The sequence below is a fragment of the Thamnophis elegans genome, chromosome 10 (genome assembly GCF_009769535.1).
Source record: "Thamnophis elegans isolate rThaEle1 chromosome 10, rThaEle1.pri, whole genome shotgun sequence".
In the NCBI taxonomy this organism is placed as follows: Eukaryota; Metazoa; Chordata; class Lepidosauria; order Squamata; family Colubridae; genus Thamnophis; species Thamnophis elegans.
In genome coordinates this window covers 54,721,196-54,743,491 of record NC_045550.1, presented here as the reverse complement: position 1 = coordinate 54,743,491, position 22,296 = coordinate 54,721,196, and the positions used below count along the sequence as shown (strand labels likewise).

Here is a 22,296-nt window from a genome sequence, read left to right as displayed (position 1 = left end):
ACATTGGAATGCTATTTTGCAATAATATTTAAGTAATAATATTTGCCCTTTCCTCAAGAAAGCATTTCTTTAGTTTCTTTTGGCTTTCCAAATTGCTACGGTGAAATTGCAAGTGGTGGAGTTGCCATTTAATTAAGTGTGTGTGTGTATTGTTATTATTATTGGTTAATCTTTGGTGAGATTCACAGCCTTTGGGGTTGGTTGGTAGGTTAACAGCTCGAGTCCTAACCAAGGACCTAGGAACTATTAAGGTAATGTCGGAGGATATAAGCTGTTCCAAGTAGGGTGGGTTTTGGAGAATCAGAATAATATTGTTGTTGTTGTTATTAAACTTTTTTTCCATTTTAGTAGCATAGACCACTGCCAATTAAATGCATTCTACTGGGTTAATGCTACCCAGAAGACACTTTATTTTTAATTATAATAATTGCCTTTTTGTTTCTTTTGACAGCTGGTGATGGAGTTCTGTGGTGCTGGATCTGTTACTGATCTGATCAAGAACACAAAAGGGAACACTTTGAAGGAGGAGTGGATTGCCTATATCTGCAGGGAGATTTTACGGGTATGTGTCCAAAGTGAGCTAACCATCTCCCTGTGATGTCATTGCATCAAACCTGTACAGAAATAATGCTAGTTCCTTCCAAACGGTTTATGCATCAGAAACGTGTGTGTGTGTGTGTGTGTGTGTGTGTGTGTGTTGCATTTGTGCTGATAAATAAATAAAGGGAGACTAGTATAGATCTATTTCAAGCTATTTAGCTCTCATCAGCTAGCCATACTGTTACTGGGATTTGAACCTGGGCTATTTTACATGTTAGGCAGTTGTATTAGCCTCTAAGCCACAAGCTCTCCTTCCTTATCAGCTGAGCCGAGGAAGGGAAGCAGTATGCTCCCTCCCATATTTGGGCACACTGGGTGCTTTGACAAAACCCTTTATATACATGCATGCATGCATGCATACATACATACATGCATACATCCATGCATGCATGAAAAATAAAGGTTGAATACTGGAATGTTCTCCCTTTCCCTGAGACTCTTTTGCCTCCTGTTCCAATTATCTACCATTTATTACTGTTAGAAATTAATTTTTTTTATACCTAGATAGAATTGAGAGGGTATATTTACAGTATTCTCTCAACATTTTAAGATAGTCTTCCTATGCTGTTGTATAAAAACGGTAACTTATTTATTTAAGACTGAGTAACTTCTTTCTTTAAGGCTTCAGTATCTCTCTCTCTCTCGAATTACAGGTAGCCCTCCACTTATGATTGGTCACTTAATGGCTGTTCAAAGTTACAACGGACTTGAAAAAAGTTACTTATGACCCATTCTCAAAGTTACAACTGCCGTATCAGCCCTCTGTTTATTTGATCACATTTTGGGCACTTGGCGACAAGCTTGTATTTATGACTAGTTGCAGTGTCATGTGATTAAATTTTGCCATGTTTTTTTGTCTAAAAATGATAGTTAACACCTGTTGGATCAGCCGGATTCTTACTTACAACCATGTGATTTGGTTAATCAACCAGTATAACCTTGAGTTCAGTCATGTGGCAACTTGACTTATGACCACAACTTATGGCAAAATTTTCAGGCTCAGTTGTGGGTTGTAAGTTGAGAACTACCTATAATAATTAAAACTTTGCCATAGAATGTGATGGTTAGAATGGAAGATGGTGGTGAGAAAAGTGGAAATTTCTGTTTCTAAGGCTTTAAGGCTTCTAAAGCTGAGCTTATAAATTAATTTGCTAAGAGCTAATGTTTATGCCTGTACCTAATCTCTGCTCTGAATTTAGTTGCTGAGAAAAAAGTCATGAGATAGAAGATGATTCCAACTGCTTGGTGGCTCGTCATTAGAGGATTGTATGAATGATTCATAGTCACTTAAATCCAATTTATAATGAATGAGTGAAAGTTATTTGGCTCTCTTCCTTGCTCGTCTTTGAAATCTGCCATTTCTTTTTAGAAAGAAAACTCCTTCTTTAATATTAATAGGAGCAGATGTATTAAAATTAAAGTTCCAGATCCCTTTATAGAAATGGGGGAAATCATTCAAAGTAGGGATGAAGAAAGATATTTTCACACAGAGTGACTCAAATGGAACAAGAAAATTGGGAAAAAAAATTTTTTTTTTTACTACCGTTTAGAATTCCTACAAATTCTTAAAAAGAATGAGAATCAGGATAATCTCTGGATGTTATTATGTTATATGTGGAAATCATTTCACTTTTTATTTACATAGCAAAGTCAGCTATGATATGCAAGTTCCACAAGAAACAGGGGACTTTGCTATATATTGCAACCTGTCTGACACTATCTTTTTAAATTTTATTTCTTTTATGGAAATCAGGGGTGGGTTGGAATGGGGCCGGCCGGCGGGAGGCCAAAAATGCTGTATTCAATGCACCCAGATTTTTAGCCTCTTTTCTGAGGGAAAAAAGGTGCGTCTTATACTCCGAAAAATATGGTAGAACAATTAATCAGTGGAACAACTTGCCTCCATAAGTTGTGAGTGCTCCAACCCTGGAAGTTTTTAAGAAGATGTTGAATAACCATCTGTCCGAAATGGTATACGGTTTCCTGCCTAGGCAGGGGGTTGGACTAGAAAACCTCCAAGGTCTCTTCCAACTCTGTTATTCTATTCTAAAGATATTTTTATTGCAGCATGATAACTTGAGAAGGGGGAAGGCTAAAAGTAAATGTTAAATAATTGACAGCTAGAAATCCTTTTCAGACAGTGGAGGACAGGTAGACCTAGCACAGTATGGTCCATCGTATCAGATACGTCAAGTCAGAGTCAAACATGACTTAATAACTGAACAACAGCAAAGAAATCCTTTCTCATCTTTGATTCGTATTTTGAATATACCTGGTTTCCTTTTTAATCAATAAATACATGCATATGTTGTGAATATCTTTTTTTTTAAAGCAAGTTATACTTTAAGCCAGTGGTTCCCAAACTTGGCAACTTTAAGACTTGTGGAATTCTGGGAGTTGAAGTCCACAAGTCTTAAAGTTGCCAAGTTTGGGAACCCCTGCTTTAAGCAATTGGATGACAAATAAAAGTGGAGAACAACTTAGTCAGGTCTACCTAAAAGAGTTGACAGCCAGATAACTACAGGCCCACCACTAAGCTGACAGCCTTGGCTGATTTTTTGACATTTTTACATGTGTGGCAACAAAGGGAACAATTCAATAATTTGAACCTGATTCATTACTCACCTATTTTAAGAAACTGACTTTCCAGTTTATAAACATAAGTTCCAGCTTGTGCAACTATGTCTTTTCATGACAGAAATAAAAGTACCACTGTTGATGAATCACACTATTGCTAGCTTTTCATAGCAATTTGCTAAAGTGTTGCGGCTGAATTGCTTACTCTAAATAAACAAGTGCTTTGTTTCAATTCTAAACAGCAAACATCACTTTGGGAACTTTTTAGATTGCATTTTCATTTTCAGACTGAATTCTTATACTGTCTTTTTTAATACTAAGGGGTAAAAAGACTCTTATAAAAACAAAGGCACAGAAGCTTTTCAGAGTTGAAGCTGGTACAGTCCTGTAAAAATGTACTCTTAAAAGTGAATACAGTAAGGGCAAGGTTAAAAAAAGCAGAGGTTATTTTTAAATAATTAATGTATGGAGTAAAGGAATGCAGAGGTTTCACAAATCTACCGTGCCATTTAGAACCGGTTCCAGCTCTCTCCCCTGCCCATCCACACCATGCTTGCCTCGCCCGTTACTCACTGATTGTCTTACCAATCGCCCCGCCCACCTCTAAGAGTCCTGTTGTGGCCCACCACTGGCATACATGTAAATTTCCATTCCATTCTTCTTATTGCATTTAACAATAGTAAAATGTTAAATAGAAGCAAATAAAAGACAGCATACACAATTCAGTGCAATAAATGTAAAAATTGTTAGTTAACCAGTACTTTTCTTTAATTTTGTTTTCTCAAAATAAAAATAAAAATAAAAATCTTTATTTACAAAATATTTATTATGTCTCTCGTTGACTTCTCTAGGGCTTGAGTCATCTCCATCAACACAAAGTGATCCATCGAGATATTAAAGGCCAAAATGTTTTGCTAACTGAAAATGCAGAAGTTAAACTAGGTAAGTTTTGGGACGGTGGCTTTTTATTTAAACAAAATACTAGGAAGAATGAAACGAGGCTTAATTGAGAAATCTTCATTGGTCCTGCCTTCTAAGGCAGGGGTCCCCATCCCCCGGGCTGCGGCCCGTTCAAAACCAGTCCCTGAGAGAGATGGGTAAGTGTGCACCCGTGAAGCTCCACCCACACGAGTGGTGGCAAGCATGAATACACACGCCCTCTGCCCAAGCACCTCCACTCGCGCAAATGGAGCTTCACGCACAAGTGCAGAAGGGCCTGCCACTTATGTGAGTGGAGCTTTGCATGCGAGTGCAAACACCCTCAGCTCGCCCATAAACCTCCATTCGTGCAAGTGGGGGGCCCATGCCACACAAGCCCAACACACCGGGCAAGAGCAACAAAGTGGAAAGATTGGGAATCTCTGTTCTAAGGACTAACAAAGCTGAGAATTTCTCTTTAAATTTCTAAGAAGTAGACCTGAACATTGACATCAGTGGTGTCAAACTCAATTTTATTGAGGGCCGCATCAGGGTTATGTTTGACCTTGGGGGGGCGGAATAGGTGTGGCCATGGTGGGCATGGCCAGTTCAACATCGCTCCTTCCGCACACAGCCCTCCTGAGCTCAATTTTTGCTGGCAGAAACACCACGGGCCAGTCCGTCATTGTTTCTAGGGTGGCCCCGTGAGCCAGATCTAATCACCCCATGGGCTAGATCCAGCCCACGGGCCTTGACCTTGACACCTCTGCTTTATATCAGTCCTACTTTAGTCAAGAAACTTGGGAGGAAAAAAAATTCAGGATTCATGGCCATGATGAACCCTAGAATGTAGAGCAATATGCTACCAAAAGGCTGTGAAGAATATTAGATAGCATGGCCTTCATTCTTTGAAGTTGTTATGTTCTCAGAATAAAACCCTTACAATTCTTGAAAGATTATGCTCTTTTAAAAGAGATTCTGGCTAGGAAAATCAGCATGCCATAATCCCTTCCAACTGTCGTTTTTGCTCTCAATGTCACTTCAAATTTTCTGGAGCATTTTTACAGTACTCCCCAGCCTATTTAAAATATGTTAATTTTTGGATGGGTATTGAATAGGTACCTGTTGTGGCCCAGCAGGATCCGTTTGAGCTGCTGATGGACTCAGATAGCGAGGAACCCTATGAGTCTGCTTGGAAGATGTGGAGGACCCTGGGCAGGGTTCAGACTCAGAGCAGGGACCAGAGAGGCTGGTTGGCCACCAGGAAGCGCCTGAGGCATGGAGCAGCGGGGAAGATCAAAGGCAGTTTGTCCCTGACTCCAGACAGAGAAGGGCAGAGAAATGGAAGCAGCAGCTGCGGAGGCAGATTCATAAGAGATAATCAAGCCCAGGTGGTTGTGGCTTGGCCCCTCCCAAGAGAGTATATAAGTGAGAACTTGGGAGGGGTCCTTTTGCAGGACACAACCGTTCATAACAGTCTTGAGGAACTCTTGTCTGGTCTGTTTTGTATTTCCGTTCTGTTTGGTTTGGGTTGCTGCCAACCCTTCTTGCATGAGAGTGTTGTTTGGGCTTTCAGCCAACGGAGTTGTAATTCCTGTGATTAAAGAGTGGCAAATAGCCAAGCCTGTGTCTGTGTTACTCACAGGCTGGAGCGGGGGTCAGAACAGGTACCATTTCAAGGATTTATACATTAAACATTAGTTGGTCCTTGAAAGGATGTGGCCAGAATGTTTAACTAGAGTTGGTCTCAAAAATAGCTAGAAGAGATCAGCAGCATTATTTATGCAATTCTACTTTAGCTGACCTGCAATGCATTCTTCAAGTAGCTCAACACATAGGTCCCTGGTACTTAAAAAAAGAAACAAACTCTGTTGTATTTTGTCAGAAATGGTGCATGATCTGATTCAGTTCTAATGCAAAATTTGAGCAGTATCAAAATAAATAAATAAATCTGGAATCATGAAGTAGGACACAACAGATATTTTATTTACCTTTGTATTACTTTCATAATCGAATCACTTATTTATCTTTGTATTACTTTCATAATCGAATAATTTCAAAAAGGTCTTTGGTACAGTCTTGACAGAGATTCATAACCAGCAAGCAAGGAAATATTAAAATGCATCTTCTAAAAATATGAATGAAATTTTAGATAACACCATTTCTAGTTTCTAGCATAGGTGTTGGAAATCTTCTCTAGCCTGTGGCTCTATTTTATGATCTACAATGATCAAGATGCTTCTTTTGGTAGACTTGTCACAAGACAAGCTTGATCAGGAATCTGGTAGACCTTTTCCAACTAACAAATGTTGTTAAAAGCACTTATGAGCTTCAATTCACTTTATTAGAAGCACAGAGTGACTAGACAAATGTAAATTGGGGTGAAGTAAGGAAAAGTAGGAAAAGAGAGGGGAGGCTAGATGGATTATACAGATGAAGGTTCCAAATAAGACAAGTTACAATTATTTTATCAATTATAGTATTTTTGGAGTATACGACGCACCTTCCCCCCTCCTCAGAAGAGTGTGGAAATGATGCGTCTTATACACCGAATACACCCATTTTTGGCCTCACAAAGCCCCGCCCCTGCATCCCATTTTTGTGAAAAATGGGCAAAAAACAGGCCATTTTTCACCAAAAGAGGGGTGTTTTTGCCTTCCCCCGCCCTCCTGAAGCCAGCAGAGTGCTCCTGGGCGGGGGGGGGGGAGACAACAACTTTTTTTCTTTCTTTTTTTTTTTTAAAAAAATAGTTTTTATTAAACATTATTATCTTTAAAAACAGAAAGAAAAACACAACAACATAAGAAAAGACAAAACATACATAACAATATAAAGTAAATATACAGCCTTTTGTATCGGCATTCATTAGTTTCTTTTTTTCTTACTTCTTCGAAATCTTGGTGCGTCTTATAAACTGATGTGTCTTATAGTCCGAAAAATATGGTAACAATTGTAATGTATTAAAAAAACCTTGTGAAATTGCACAAAACCTTTTGATATGTGAATTCAACAATTTCTTCTTCAATGGTGCTATGAAAATCTTGCATTTCTAAAGTCACATTGAGATTTGCTTTAGTATCTTGAGATTTTGAAAGACCTTATCCTTGTTTGACTTACCTTATCTTTTGGAGTATAAGATGCACCAGAGTATAAGATACACCAAGGTTTTGAAGAGGCAAATTTTTAAAAAAGTAGGTAGGTAGGTAGAGGGATAGAGAGGGAGAGAAAGAAAGAGAAATACAGTAGGTAGGTAGGTAGGTAGGTAGGTAGGTAGGTATATATAGAGAGAAATAGAGATAGATAGATAGATAGATAGATAGATAGATAGATAGATAGATAGATAGATAGATAGATAGATAGATAGATAGATACAGTAGGTAGGTAGGGAGAGAGAGTGTGTAGGTAGGTAGGTAGAGGGATAGAGAGTGAGAAATAGAAAGAGATAGAGAGAGAGAAATACAGTAAATAGGTCGGGAGAAAGAGAGTAGGTAGGTAGGTAGAGGGAGAGAGAGAGAGAGAGAGAGAAATACAGTAGGTAGGTAGGGAGAGAGAGAGTGTGTGTAGATAGGTAGGTAGGTAGAGAGATAGATAGAGAGAAATAGAGAGAAAGAAATGCAGTAGATAGGTAGGGAGAGAAAGAGTAGGTAAGTAGGTAGGTAGAGGGATAGAAAGAGAGAGAAATACAGTAGGTTGGTAGGGAGAGAGAGAGAGTAGGTAGGTAGGTAGGTAGATGTTTCCAGGTGTATTTATCCATGTGCTGGAGAAGGAAATCGCGGACAAACCTTAAGACTTTGTTTCTGCTGGCACAGCACTTGATCAATGTGATTCTCATCAGTTAAAGAGCTTTCCAAAAAGGGGGGGGGTTGCACTCTGCAAACCTCCGAAAAACACCCGTTTTTCGCGAAATACACTAGTTGGAAAAAGTGATCTCAATTTCCTGGTTTTTCTTTTTACAATAATAAAGATGTATTCTATGACAACATTTCACAAGGTTTCTTATGAGAACCCTAAAGCCTCATATGTTTTCATCAGATGTCCAACATCTTTTTTTTTAAAAAAAAGACTTCTCTGTTCAATTCCATAAAGCTTCTTGGTCTACAAAACAGCCTATTTTATTTGACCCCCAAATCCATTTGATACAGGAGAAAATTTATAGGGTGGAGTGAGGGGCTGAAATTTCTTAGTACTCTGAAATGAATTGCCTTGTTCATGGGGATCATCCGATGTGAAATTTTAGTTTATGTCCTTTTAGTGAGACCAACATTTTTTTTTTACTTTTACCTCATTGAAATTCTCCTATTTTCAATTCCTAGTGGATTTTGGAGTCAGCGCTCAACTAGACAGAACAGTTGGTCGAAGAAATACATTTATTGGAACACCGTACTGGATGGCACCTGAGGTCATCGCCTGTGATGAAAACCCTGATGCTACTTATGATTTCAAGGTATCAATAGCTATTGGCATAGATCCCATTTAGTAACGCAAACTGTTTTAATGCCACTTTTAGTCATCTCTCTCTATATAAATGGCTGTGGGGGTGTGTGTATGTTCCAGCATAATTCTGAAACGCCTCAAGCAATTTCAACCAAACTTGGTACATAGATGACTTACTCTCTGGAAACAAATACTGTGGGGGTAAGACACCCCTAACACCCCTCGGGATGCATGATCTGTTAAGATACATCCTGTTATGCCTTAAAATGGCTTCTACTATACAGTACAGTGGAGTTGCCATGATAATGGCTTCACAGTACCCACAAGGGAGGTTCCTCTGGTAAGGGGGAAAATCCAACATTAGCAATTATGTTTGGTCCGGACTTTTTCCCCTTATAACTAAATACCTAGGCCACGCCGGGTTATCAGCTAGTAGAAAATAAGAGTGCAGGTTGTAGGTGATCTAGAATCAGACCTGGTTTATGTACTAGAGCAGTCTCAAGGACAAAATAGATTACAGGCAAGATGTGAAGTATTTCCATTTATGAGAGTGAACATTAGGTTAAAGACAGCTAGATTATTAGGAAAGTTGGTGGACTATGGGTGAAATTTACAAGGTGGCAAGAAAGATACTCAGAGACATATGGGGAAGGAATCTTGTTACTCCTTCAGGTAAAGTTTTTGGTTTAAGCAAAGACTGTACCTCGTATAAGCTGAGCTTAGGTAGTTGTACATGAAGGCTATATTGTTTGTGTTTCTTTTACATTTAGAGCTTTGAAAAGCTTATTGTTGTACAAACTGAAAAATCCAGATTTGGCTCTCAGCCACCCCTGAAACAATATTTCAGAAGGAACACAATGTGTATGACTTAATTAATAATGAACAGTGCAATTAGAGAGAAAATTATTATCTCACATTAATCCATCCTTCCTTCCTTCCTTCCTTCCTTCCTTCCTTCCTTCCTTCCTTCCTTTCTTTCTTTCTTTCTTTCTTTCTTTCTTTCTTTCCAGAAAGGCTTAACAAAGTTAAAAAACATAAGAGGAAAAAAAACAGAAAAAAGAAGAATAGCAAATAGTGAAAAAGGAAAATAGAATTAAGAAAAAGCAATATTGCAATCTGCATCTTCCTGACAGCAGTTACGCATGTTTGTGTTGTGTCTCTCCCTAATGTTGCATTATAATTTCCTTCTTTCCATAAGCTGCCCTTTCTGATTTTCAGACCCCTAAACCTGTTAGCTTTTCTTTTGGAATAAAGGCTGCAGGGTTACATTTGAGATCAGACCTCAAATCAAAACCTTGAGCTGTGTGTCTCTGTATCTGTGTGCTTGTGTGTTCGCTAAATATTATTTTGAAAGAATTGTTTCAGACAAGGGATCAAGGGGATAGATGATGAAAACTATGTGAAGATGTCTTGATGCCGTTGTTGTACTTGTAAGGACAACTGTGTAAGGGCAAGATTTGAGTCATGATGTCATTGGATGTGTGTCATCCACTCTTTTGGAAATTGCTTTTTGCAATGAACATTTTGGAAAAGGGGGGAAGATTCCAAAGAAACAATTTACAAATGAAAAAGGTTAGTTTTTCTTCAAAAGGAGAGCATACAAATTGAACATACCTGTGGAAGCAGTTCAGTGTTGGGTTGCCAATTTTTTTACTACCGGTTCGGGCGCCCTCGCATGATGCTTCTGCGCATGTACAGAAGCGGCTGGGTGGGTGGAGCCTGCTGCCGCCGCTACTACTAGTTCGCCGGATCTGGGCTGAACCGCAAGCAACCCACCACTGAACCATTGCTTGGTCCACAGTTATTCTAAAAATCTTTCTATGATTTTCCTGCCCTGCTGGAGAATTATCCCAGGAATATCTTTGAACTGGATACCCCAGCACAATTACATGGAAGCATAGATCAGTTTAATGACAATACAGAAGGCAAAGACAGGCCCAGAGAAGGAAAGGTTGCACAGGTTACTTAATGATCTTTCTCTGATAGTAAAATATTTTCTAGACATATTTATCTTGAACTAATCTTGAACCTGACAGAACAATTAATCAGTGGAACAGATTGCCCCCAGAAGTTGTGAATGCTCCAACACTGGAAGTCTTTAAGAAGATGCTGGACAGCCATTTGTCTGAGGTCGTGTAGGATTTCCTGCCTACGCAGGGGGTTGGGCTAGAAGACCTCCAAGGTCCCTTCTGTTGTTCTATTCTATTCTAATGCTACTTTGTAGTCCAGATAAAAGTTGAGGCATACTGGTTCTCCCTCAAATAGGGAGAAAATCCAGATTTAAATCTACCCCTCAAAAGTCAATCTCACTTGGGTTTTGGGGCCATTTGCTATCTTCAGCCTAATTTTACCGCAGCATTACTACGTAGGAGAAAAAGAGGAACATTGTGTGTGCTAAAAATATGTTGTAATTTAATACAATAATATAATAGCAGAGTTGGAAGGGACCTTGGAGGTGTTCTAGTCCAACCTCCTGCCTAGACAAGAAACCCTATACCATTTCAGACAAATGGCTTCCAACATCTTCTTAAAGACTTCCAGTGTTGGGGCATTCACAACTTCTGGAGGCAAGTTGTTCCACTGATTAATTGTTCTGACTGTCAGGAAATTTCTCCTCAGTTCTAAGTTGCTTCTCTCCTTGATTAGTTTCCACCCATTGCTTCTTGTCCTACCCTCAGGTGCTTTGGAGAATAGTTTGACTTCCTCTTCTTTGTGGCAGCCCCTGAGATATTGGAACACTGCTATCATGTCTCCCCTAGTCCTTCTTTTCACTAAACTAGACATACCCAGTTCCTGCAACCATTCTTCATATGTTTTAGTCTCCAGTCCCCTAATCATCTTTGTTGCTCTTCTCTGCACTCTTTCTAGAGTCTCCACATCTTTTCTACATCGTGGCGACCAAAACTGAAAGCAGTATTCCAAGTGTGGCCTTATTAAGGCATTATAAAGTGATATTAACACTTCACGTGATCTTGATTCTATCCCTCTGTTTATGCAGCCTAGAACTCTGTTGGCCTTTTTGGCAGCTGCTGCACACTGCTGGCTCATATTTAAATGATTGTCCATTGAATTTCATTTTATTAGATAGTGCCCAATGTTCACGTTTGTCAACATCCTTCTGTATCTTAAGCCTATCTTCTGGAATGTTGGCTATTCCTGCCAGCTTGGTGTCATTTGCAAATTTCCCCATTTATTCCCTCATTTCTCTGGTAACTATAACATATTTTCCTAAATATATGAAGATTGTAGTGCATTCAAAGCTGTATGTTCTTGAAGCTTTATCTTCTTGAGAAAGATCAAAACCAACCAACTTTCTTAACCCGTTGGTTAAGAAAAGTTGAAATCCCCTTTGTATGCCCACTTAAAAGCAGACAGCAGATCCATTTTCTGAGCGACAGAAACTTGTCAAAAGACCTTCGGCAGACCTTCTGTTTTGCCATCATTAAACAGTTTCCTTGCTGGTTTTCTGTTCTGAACACAGCTTAAAGAGAAAAATGTTCCATAAGGCAGTCTCTGGAAAGATATTGATTTGGGATTTGTCATTGCAGTTTAAAATTTCAGGCCAAGTGTTTCTGTTTGTGCTGTGGGGACTACATGCATTTTTCCATTTTTCTCTCAACATAGTCATTAACTACAATAAGTAGGGAAAGCAGGGACAGACACATGGAGAACACCAGGACATTGGGCTGTTTACTTACAGACTGTAACAACATATTGATTTGAAACCCGAAATATTTTTGCTGGAGATTTTACCAGAAACTTATAGTCACGAAAATGTATATTTGATTATCCATGTAATAACAGCAGCCAGGATTGTATTTGCACAACATTGGAAAAGTGAAGAGATTCCTACGGATGAGAATGTGATTAGGAAAATATTAGGAGGTGTAAAAATGAATAGGTTAACACTCACATTTAAAGAGAAGAAGGAGCAAATCGAATATTATAGCATATGGGAATTATTCTACTTATGGTTAGAGAACAAGTATGAAAGTTAGAAATGAAAGTAGATTAGTCAAATATAGAAAATATATTAATAGAATTAAATAATTTAAGAAGAGGATTGTTATAGTATGAGATATGTTATGTATATCAGTATTAAGTCCAGTGATGCGTTTCTATTATTATTGCTACCGGTTTGCTTGTGGGCGTGCACGCTCGTGCAACGCTTCTGCGCATGCAAAATACTATGAAGACGCTTAAAGACTATGAGAAACTAAAATTAGTGCAGGATACGGTAACTTATTTCATGGTAAGAATAAGGTTCTACATTTAGGCAAGAAAAACGAAATGCACAGGTACAGTATAGGTGGTACCTTGCTCAACAGTAGTAACTGTGAAAGGGATCTTGGAATCCTAGTGGACAACCATTTAAATATGAGCCAGCAGTGTGCAGCAGCAGCCAAAAAAGCCAACACAGTTCTAGGCTGCATAAATAGAGGGATAGAATCAAGATCACATGAAGTGTTAATACCACTTTGTAATGCCTTGGTAAGGCCACACTTGGAATACTGCATTCAGTTTTGGTCACCACGATGTAGAAAAGATGTGGAGACTCTAGAAAGAGTGCAGAGAAGAACAACAAAGATGATTAGGGGACTGGAGGCTAAAACATATGAAGAACGGTTGCAGGAACTGGGTATGTCTGGTTTAATAGAAAGAAGAACTAGGGGAGATATGATAGCAGTGTTCCAATATCTCAGGAGTTGCCACAAAGAAGAGGGAGTCAAACTATTATCCAAGGCACCTGTGGGTAGAACAAGAAGCAATGGGTGGAAACTAATCAAGGAGAGAAGGAACTTAGAACTGAGGAGAAGTTTCCTGACAGTTAGAACAATTAATCAGTGGAACAGTTTGCCAGAAGTTGTGAATGCCCCAACACTGGAAGTCTTTAAGAAGATGTTGGATAACCATTTGTCTGAAATGGTGTAGGGTTTCCTGCCTAGGCACAGGGTTGGACCAAAAGACCTCCAAGGTCCCTTCCAACTCTGCTATTGTATTGTATTATTGTATGGTAGAAATGGGCCATGGGGGACATGTAGTTCTGCTCTTAGTTTGATGTACTACATCCTGCTTTCTGGCAGTCTTAATATAATAAAGCCCTACGTGGCCTTTATTCCATTTTTAACTAATTGAAGATGGAAATAAAAAGAAGAAAAGAGGAAAAAGAAAAACAAGATAAAATAAGAAAAAGTAGATGCAGAATTTTATTTGTGTTAGAATTGGTTTGCATATTTTTAAAAACAAATTATTAATATATTTAATTGGATCCGTTGGATTTGACCAATTGTTTTAAATAAATAAATGCAGAAATCTAGATCGTCTGGTACAAAGAGGAAATCCAAGAGTCTACAGCCTTTGAAAAAAAAAAGTTTTAGAACTTCAGATATCCTAGTTTTTGTAATAAAACAGAGCTCACTGAATTACATACTTAATGCCTCCTAAATATAGTGTCCACAGAATTATATAGTTAATATCTCCTAAATAAATCATGTCATATCACAAAGGCAATAGATAAATCCTGTACTGTAAAAAAAAATTTATTTCTCTTCATTCCATTCTTAAGTGCCATTTTTTAATAAAAAAAAAGAAAGCAGATGATTATCTCTTGGAAGGGAAAAAGAAAATTTGACAGGCCTGCCGTTTGCACATCCAGATTTTAATATGTAATGCTAACAGTCACAAAACAAGGGAACAAATGTGTGTTTTCCATTTTCCCCTCCTCAAATTTGGGACATAGTTATTGACTCAAATTGGGTGTCTACTGTCTCTTGCTAGCTGACTGGCGCTGGCCTCCTCGTGGCCGCAACAGCTGACTGGCGCTGGTTACACCGGTGTAGCCCGGGAGACCTGGAAGGAGACGTGTACACATTCAAGTGCTGGCTACGGAGTTGGTATTGGACTGTGGGTGTGCCGATGACCATTAGAGGCTGTTTAGAGTGCTGGGAGACAGTAGCTGACTTCGTATCTGTTAGAACTCATTCGTGCCGGACTGTGGCCTCATTAAAACTTGTAGCAAGTAACCTTGTTTCTGAGTTTTCTTGGTCAGGATATGGACGCCTGAGATTCGGACGTTTTAGGAGCAAATCTATAATATAAATGTCCATTAATTCTATAATAGTTTCATGGCCACATTTTCTCCACCTTTCTGCTTTGCAAAAGAAATTTGGGTCTGTGATTTGGAAACAGTGCCCAGAAGTGTCTTTCACAAATCTGCAATGCCACAAAATGATAATTACTGGGGTCTATAGATGACAGATTAACCGAGTTGGAAGGGGCCTTGTAGGTCATCTAGTCCAACCCCCTGCCCAAGCAGGAGACCCTACATCTGTGATGGCGAATCCTTGGCATGCGTGCCAGAGGTGGCACACAGAGCTCTCTCTGTGGGCACGTATGCTGCCACCAGCTGCTCTTCTGGTTTCGGGCATGCTGGTCTTTGCAAGCGCCAGAGGAAAACGCCCCCCAAAACAGCCCAGAGGAAGAGAAAGGGGATAACCAGTTGCTGAGGTCCCTAAGAAGGTTGTTCATTTATTAAATTGTTTTTAGGTAAAGCTGAGATTACGGGCACCTGCACACACGTGCAAAAAGTCTACATGCATATTTCTATCTTACATACACTAACATACCTTTATTTACAGACATTTTACAATGTTACCACAGTGAAAATATCCCATTAGAAGGGTTTGCAAAGGGCATTCAAGGAATGAAGTAAAAGAAAATAGCAGGCAGGAACTGGTAGAAGAAGCTAAATCCACAAAAAGGAGAAATCTAGAAAGAGAAGCAGCAGCATTGGACAAGAGTGGAAAGTATTTCTAAAGAGTTGAATCAGTTAATCAAAAGTAAAACATGCAGAATGATAAAACAACTAATTGCAATATTTAAAAAAAAAACAGACTGGAACAGACCAAAACAGTCAGAAGAAATATTTTCTCTTTTAAAAGAAGACATTGCAAGGGCTTGGATTTCATTAACCCATAATCTGGGTCCCCATTTTACCAACCTCAGAAGGATGGAAGGCTGAGTCAACCTTAAGCCTGGTGGGATTCGAACTGCCAAATTGCAGTCAGCAGAAGTAGCCTGAAGTACTGCACTCTAACCACTGCACCACCTCGGCTTTTATGAATAGATTCTACTTTATTGTAATGCTATATTAACGGAATCATGAAAGTCTGAAAGTATAAATCTCCCACTGTTGCCTTTACAGCTGGAGAAGCTAGGGAGCTAAGCTAAGCTTTTTGCCCTGCCCACCATCAAGTTGTGGACTATATAGTCTCTTATCTGAAATGTCATATCTTGGCTTTGTCTCCCAAGGAGACAAAGTCTTCTATGAAGAAGTCTTCTTCTATGTCATCTGTAGTCGAATACTTACACTCATAATTCAGAAGGTATTCTTAATGCAATACAAACATGGTTTAAATAGATAGGAACTAAAATGCCTAATGTCTGTTTTCTAAGACAGTTTTTCAGTTTTGCAAGTTTCTTGAAATCAATTTTCATTGCTTTTACCCATACGTCAGATTTAAGATTTCCCAGTAGTATTTTTGCAGAAATTTGTCTGCTCTGCTTTGAGGAAGGTTGAACTTGATGAAATACTTGTTATTTTCGTGAGTAGTTTCTCAAAAACCCATTTTTCTTAAAAAGTAGTTTTTTTAAAACCTACAAAGGCCTCTGCAACGATTAGCAATCAAAAGTTTTCCATACCTTATTATTCTTGCAATTTCCCTTTGAGATAGTTTTTCTTCTTCTACCAAAAGGTTACTTGTCAGTGACTAAGCTTCGACAAATGCAATTTTCAATTCCCGATAATAACCATTTCTATAATTCTGGGAACTAATATCCACATATAATGATTCACATAATGCTATGAGAGTTTTCTGTGACTGAAGAAACATAAAAGGCAATTATTTGCAGTGGGAATGGATTTACTAAGAATTTTATGACATATAAGGCAAGAAAAGATAGGAACAAGAATCAATAGTAGACAAATACATGTAGGTTGAATACTATTTGAAAATAAACATCTTGAGAAAATAAGTCACAAAACAAATATATAAAGGAAGAGCAAATAGATTGAGAGGATAGTTGATACCTAAGAAGGTTTCATTATGATGGAAGAAATAACAATGCTTTGTAAGGTCAGAAAGACATAGAAAGAGATAATACTGCAAATAATAGTGTAAATTAGACTTAGTTTAATTTCCTTTCCTTTTAATTTCTGCCTCAATTTTTAATTTATTGTTTCTTACTCTATTGTTATACTTTGCATAATAGAGCAATATGCGTGTAAGTATATATAAAGCTATAAGTCTGAAAGTTGTCCAAATTATGGAAGGTAAGAGTTGACAAGTATTTGGGGAAATAAGAAAAGCAGGGGTAGTATTCAGCGGTGGGATTCACTTATCTTCCCTACCGGTATGCGCATGTGCAGTGCTCGCACATTACGTCGGGACGGATGGGCAGAGCCTCCCACAGCTGCTGTTACCGGTTCTCCCAAACCAGAGAGAACTGGCTGAGTACCACCTTTGGTAGTATTTTACTCTTGCAAAATTATTATTTTTTGAAATATTTAGTTCTTATTGATAGAGAATTGCATTGGATTATACAGCTTCAGCGTACTAAAATAGCACAGTATTTTGGTTTGGGTTTCTCTTAAGTTATGGGGTGCCCTTCTCTGACAGTGGAAAGAACAAAAAAATGGGTTTGTGAAAGGCCCAAGTGAACTTGAGGAATCAAAAGATCCAGAACTTATTTAGACAATTTTTGAGGAAACTTACAGAATGAAGGTACCAAGAAATCCTTCCTATATAGTAATAACTACAATCTGTTGTGCATCACTGTAAGTTTTGTTACTTTTGGTTGTTTCTTTCAGAGTGATTTGTGGTCTTTAGGGATAACAGCCATCGAAATGGCAGAAGGAGCTCCCCGTGAGTATATTTGAATTTGATGCTTTATCATAGTTTGAATTGCTGCTTATTAAAATAGAAAATCCTATTCGCTATAATATGCTATATGCAAATATTCCCTAAATAAAGATTTGTTGAATAAAGTGATGAATTCGAGAACAAATGTCTGACTTTTATGTAGACTCAAAGCCTACATATAGACATGATTGTCATGATATCACTCTTCTCAGAGTTGCCTCTAACTATTAGATGGATGGCAGATAAACTTCTTGATAATAATAATAACAATAACAACAGAGAGGCACTTGCTACATTGCACTCCAGACTTAACAACTGTCAATAAGAAAGACAAAGGAAGTCTGGATGGCAGAACCTAGAAACAGCAGAATAGAAGAGGAAGAATTGGAGAAGATAACCAAATTGCAAAAGACTTGCAAATAGAAATAGAACAACTGTGGCAAAAGAAAACAAAGGTAGTACCAATGGTAATAGGTGCCTTGTGCGAAATCCTCAAACAACTAGAGCACCATTTGAACACCATCGGAATTGACAAATATACCATCAGTCAATTGCAAAAGGCGGCTTTACTGGGAACAATTTAATCCTGTGCTGATACCTCTGACAACATCAAACATTCACATCTCAGGTCCATGGGAAGGACTCAATAGGTGGATAAAAATGCCAAATCCAGTATCTGTGCAACAAACCTTAATACATTGAATTTTGGCTAGATTTATTATAGTAGACCATAATGAGATATTAAAATATGCACTACCCTGTTTCCACGAAGAAAAGACCTCCCCAGATAATAAATACAATCGGGCTTTTGAGCACATGTGCTAAAATAAGGCCTCCCCCCCAAAAATAAACCCTCCCCGAAAACATTTAAACGCCTGTGCAGCCAATCCCCGCTATTTCCTCTGGTTGCTTGCCGCGCAAACAACACGAGGTGAGGTGAGTCTGGAGGGAGGAAAGGGAGGGGGAATATGCTCCATGCACCCCAAACACCCTTACCTAACGGCAGCTCCCTCAACCGTAGCCACCGCTCCTCTTTTGTCACACTAATGGCCGCCGCAAAAAGAACGACACACAACACAGCAGCGGCCATGAGGTGACAATGCTCGCCACCTCCTGCACCTCAAACATAATAAGACCTCCCCAAAAATAAGGCCAAGCACTTACTTTGGAAGTCAAAATAACATAAGATCCTGTTTTACTTTCGGGAAAACAAGGAAGGAGATGAGCTCAATTTTTTTTTCCCTTCTCCTTTCTGTCATAAACTTTCCTTTAATTATTACTTCTATCTCATGCAGTCTGTGTAAACATAAATATGTCCGTGTAGCTGATATAACAAAGCAACTAAAAGAGTGACTGAGGAATACTTGTTGGAATTTTATCTCTGACATGAAATTGTTGGAAGGCTAGAGACATGACATTTAAATCATCATTAACTTTGCATAACAAGACTTTAATAATAAAACGACATTAAAAGCAGAAAACATAAATGTTGCATCTGTTAAAACATTTCATTGTCAAAAATTAAAATTCAACTCTTGTTTAATCTTGAGAACAGAAGACTGTGGGGAATGAAAGAGAGGACAGTCCTCTTCAAGTAGCTAGTGGAGTGTCAACATTGAAGAAGGTCGTGGTTTTCTGTTGTCTTGTAGCATACAGAATAATGGACTTATGTTAGAGGAAGGCAGATTCCAGCTGAATGTTAATAAAAAAGCTTTCAACGGAGCAGTTTGAAAGTGGTTACCTAGGGAATTACTGGAATCATAAACTTGGCAGCCATCTGTTGGGGATGCTTAAATTCCTGTACTGAGCAGGGAATTGGATTCAGTGACCTAAATAACCCTTTTCAACTTCATGATTCTGAGCAGAGCTTCTCTTTAACTATATAGAAAAACCTGCAACAGCTGACAGCAATGAAAACTGACTAGGGCAGTGATGGCGAATCTTTGAGACCCGTAGTGAAATTCAATTTTTTTTACTACTGGTTCCGTGGTGTGACTTGGAGAGGGTAGCAAGGGAAGGATACTGCAAAATCCCCATACCCTCCCCACTCTTGGGGAAGGATATTGCAAAATCTCCATTCCCACCCCTCTCTGGGGCCAGCCAGAGGTGGTATTTGCTGGTTCTCTGAACTATTCAAACTTTCCGCTACCGGTTCTCCAGAACCTGCTGAATTTCACCCCTGTTTTAGACACCGAGTGCCCAAACTGCGTACGGGCATGCCCAAACTGTAAGTTGTGTGCACATGAATGCATGCATACACAAACATCTGTAGGTGTGGACATGTGCATGCATATCCTGACATGCATATGTATGGACATATGTGTGTATGCACAGATATGTGCACATCTGCAGCAGAGACCCTAAGACCAGCTAGTCGGCGGGAGATGGGGGCGTCCCAACAAGCATGGAAACAGAAGCTCATGTTCCAGCAGAGAGGGCTCTGCATGCCACGCGGGCCATGGGTTTGCCATCACAGGACTAGGGGAAGGATTATCTATCTTAGAAAGTACTAAGACACAAATTGATGATTGGCTTCCCATATCACACTAAGCTATAATGAAAGCATTCTTTGTTGAATAAACCACAATAGGCAGGGATCACACAACCCACCGAGCATCAGAAAACCTCAGATGCCAGATGTATACAATGTGCTAAGCAATAAACAAGCAAAGCTGTTTGTTTGTTTGTTTACTTGTTTGCAAGATTTATATGACTTCCCAACTTGTATGAACGTGATTCTAGGTAGTGTAAATTAATAAAGCCAAAGAAAAGCTGAAGTTAAAGCCAGCAATGTCAACAAAAATATGCCCCAGATTGACAATTCCTACCACATATAGGTAGTCCTCGACTTACAACAGTCCATTTAGTGACCTTTCAAAATTACAATGGCTCTGAAAAAGTGACTTATGGCCATTTTTCTCACTTATGACTGTCGAAGCATCCCCATCGTCAGGTGATTTACATCCAGATGTTGGAGAACTGACTCACATTTATGACGGTTGCAGTGTCCCTGAATCATGAGATCCCCTTTTGTGACCTTCTGACAAGGAATGTCAATGGGGAAGCCAGATTCACTTCACAACCATGTTACTAATTTAAGAACTGCAGTGATTCACTTAACAAATACGGGGAGAAATTTACTTAGCAAATACGGGGAGCAAACTCACTTAACAAATTTCATATTTAACAACATAAATCTTGGCCTGCATTGTGGTCATAAGTTGAGGACCACCTGTATAGGCTTATTAACATACATTTCTCAAAGATGAAAAGATCCTTCTATTTTACCCAAAGTCCGGGACAAAAACCAAGTTTTTAAAATCTTCCTAAAGAGTAAGAGCCCATTCAAATTTGGGGAGGAGGAGAGGAGAAGGAAGTGCTCCTCCTAGCCTGAGACTATCATAGGTGATTGACAAGTGCAACCAGTGTTGTTTTGACTGGAACCCAGATTAAAAAGATTCCAGATAATCCATTTCCTCTGGCTCTTTGGAGCAGATGATCACTTTGCCAACAACCTCCCCTAAAGAGGGAAAGTTGGAGACAGGATGAAAATTGTGCAGCTTTGTTGGATCCTGCAATAACTTCTTGAAGAGAAGGAGGAACACCACATCCTTAAGATCTAGTGGAGCTATCTACTCCCCTGAGGATGTATTTACCACAATGTGAATCCAACCATGCAAATCTGCCCCTGAGGTCTTAAACAACTAGGAAGAACATGAATCTAAAGTACAAGTGGTCACGCCGATCGCCCAAAGGACCTTGTCCACTTCCTTAAAACTAATTTGTTCAAACTCATCCAAGGTAGCCAAGTGAAGACTGTGTCTCAATCAGCGCCATTGGAATTGCACAGGCAATGCCAGCATTCTGAGTAATGCACCCATTGAAAGCAGAACTCAGAGGCAGGTAGATTCTTCAAAGGACATGTTTATGGGATACATCATATCAACACAGGTGGTGAAAACCAACACCCTCAGTTTTCACCTAATTAAAAGAATAAAACTCCCTCCTCACAGGTGTCAACAGTCACGTTGTCCAATGAAGGTGGAAGACAGGCTCTTCTCCTCATTCAACAGCCACCTGTTTCAATGACCTTGGTTCCTACAGGGAAAAAAAATTGTTTTGACTGTAGCCAGGCTATCTACTCCCCCACCCTTCCTTCCCCTCTCTCAGGCTTCGAGGCAACTATGAGGCAGCACAAGATGGCTTCAGCCAGATTCGCATCAGAGTTGGCAGGCAGATTCCAAGTTCCAGGAAATCTGAATGACTTCTCTGACTTTTCCAGGTTCTCCTTATCCAGGGGTGACCAGGTTGTCCTGAGGAAGGCATTAGCTGGCATTCAGTGGACTCAATAAGAGCAGTGAAGTGGTTACTTTATTTTTCGGACTATAAGATGCACAGGACTATAGGACACATCTAAATTTATAGTGGTGAAACAAGAAAAAAATAGTTTTTGGCTTCCATGCATTGCGTTTTCACCCTTCCAGGCCCCCAGAAGCGCTTCGCAGGGCCTGTTTTCAGCAAAAATAGGCCCAGTTTTGGGCTCCCAAGCCCCCCGCGCGTCATATTTTTGCCCTCCCAAGCCCCCAGAAGCATTCTGCAGTGTTCCGCACGGCCCGTTTTTGCCAAAAGTGCCCCTGTTATTGGCCTGCAGAGTACTTTTGGGAGCCTGGGAGGGTGAAAATGTGATGCATGGAGTGTTCGTGAGGCCAAAAGCGCCCGTATTTGTATAAGATGCATCTAAATTTTCACCCACTTTTTTTGGGGGGGGGGAGGTGTGTCTTATACTTTGAAAAATACGGTATATTTTACCACTTGTTACTGTCACAAGTTAGTTCTTAAGAAGGGC

General features: G+C 39.3%; 1 protein-coding gene across 1 annotated transcript in view; it reads left to right on the top strand.

Annotated features, from left to right (window-relative positions):
- TNIK (TRAF2 and NCK interacting kinase) overlaps window positions 1–22,296 on the top strand; it is a 350,683-nt gene that overhangs the window by 202,510 nt on the left and 125,877 nt on the right. The window contains exons 5-8 of the mRNA XM_032225673.1: window positions 452–562; window positions 4,029–4,119; window positions 8,409–8,539; window positions 17,399–17,453. Of these exons, the coding sequence (XP_032081564.1) occupies window positions 452–562; window positions 4,029–4,119; window positions 8,409–8,539; window positions 17,399–17,453 (388 nt within the window). The remainder of the gene's footprint in view (window positions 1–451; window positions 563–4,028; window positions 4,120–8,408; window positions 8,540–17,398; window positions 17,454–22,296) is intronic.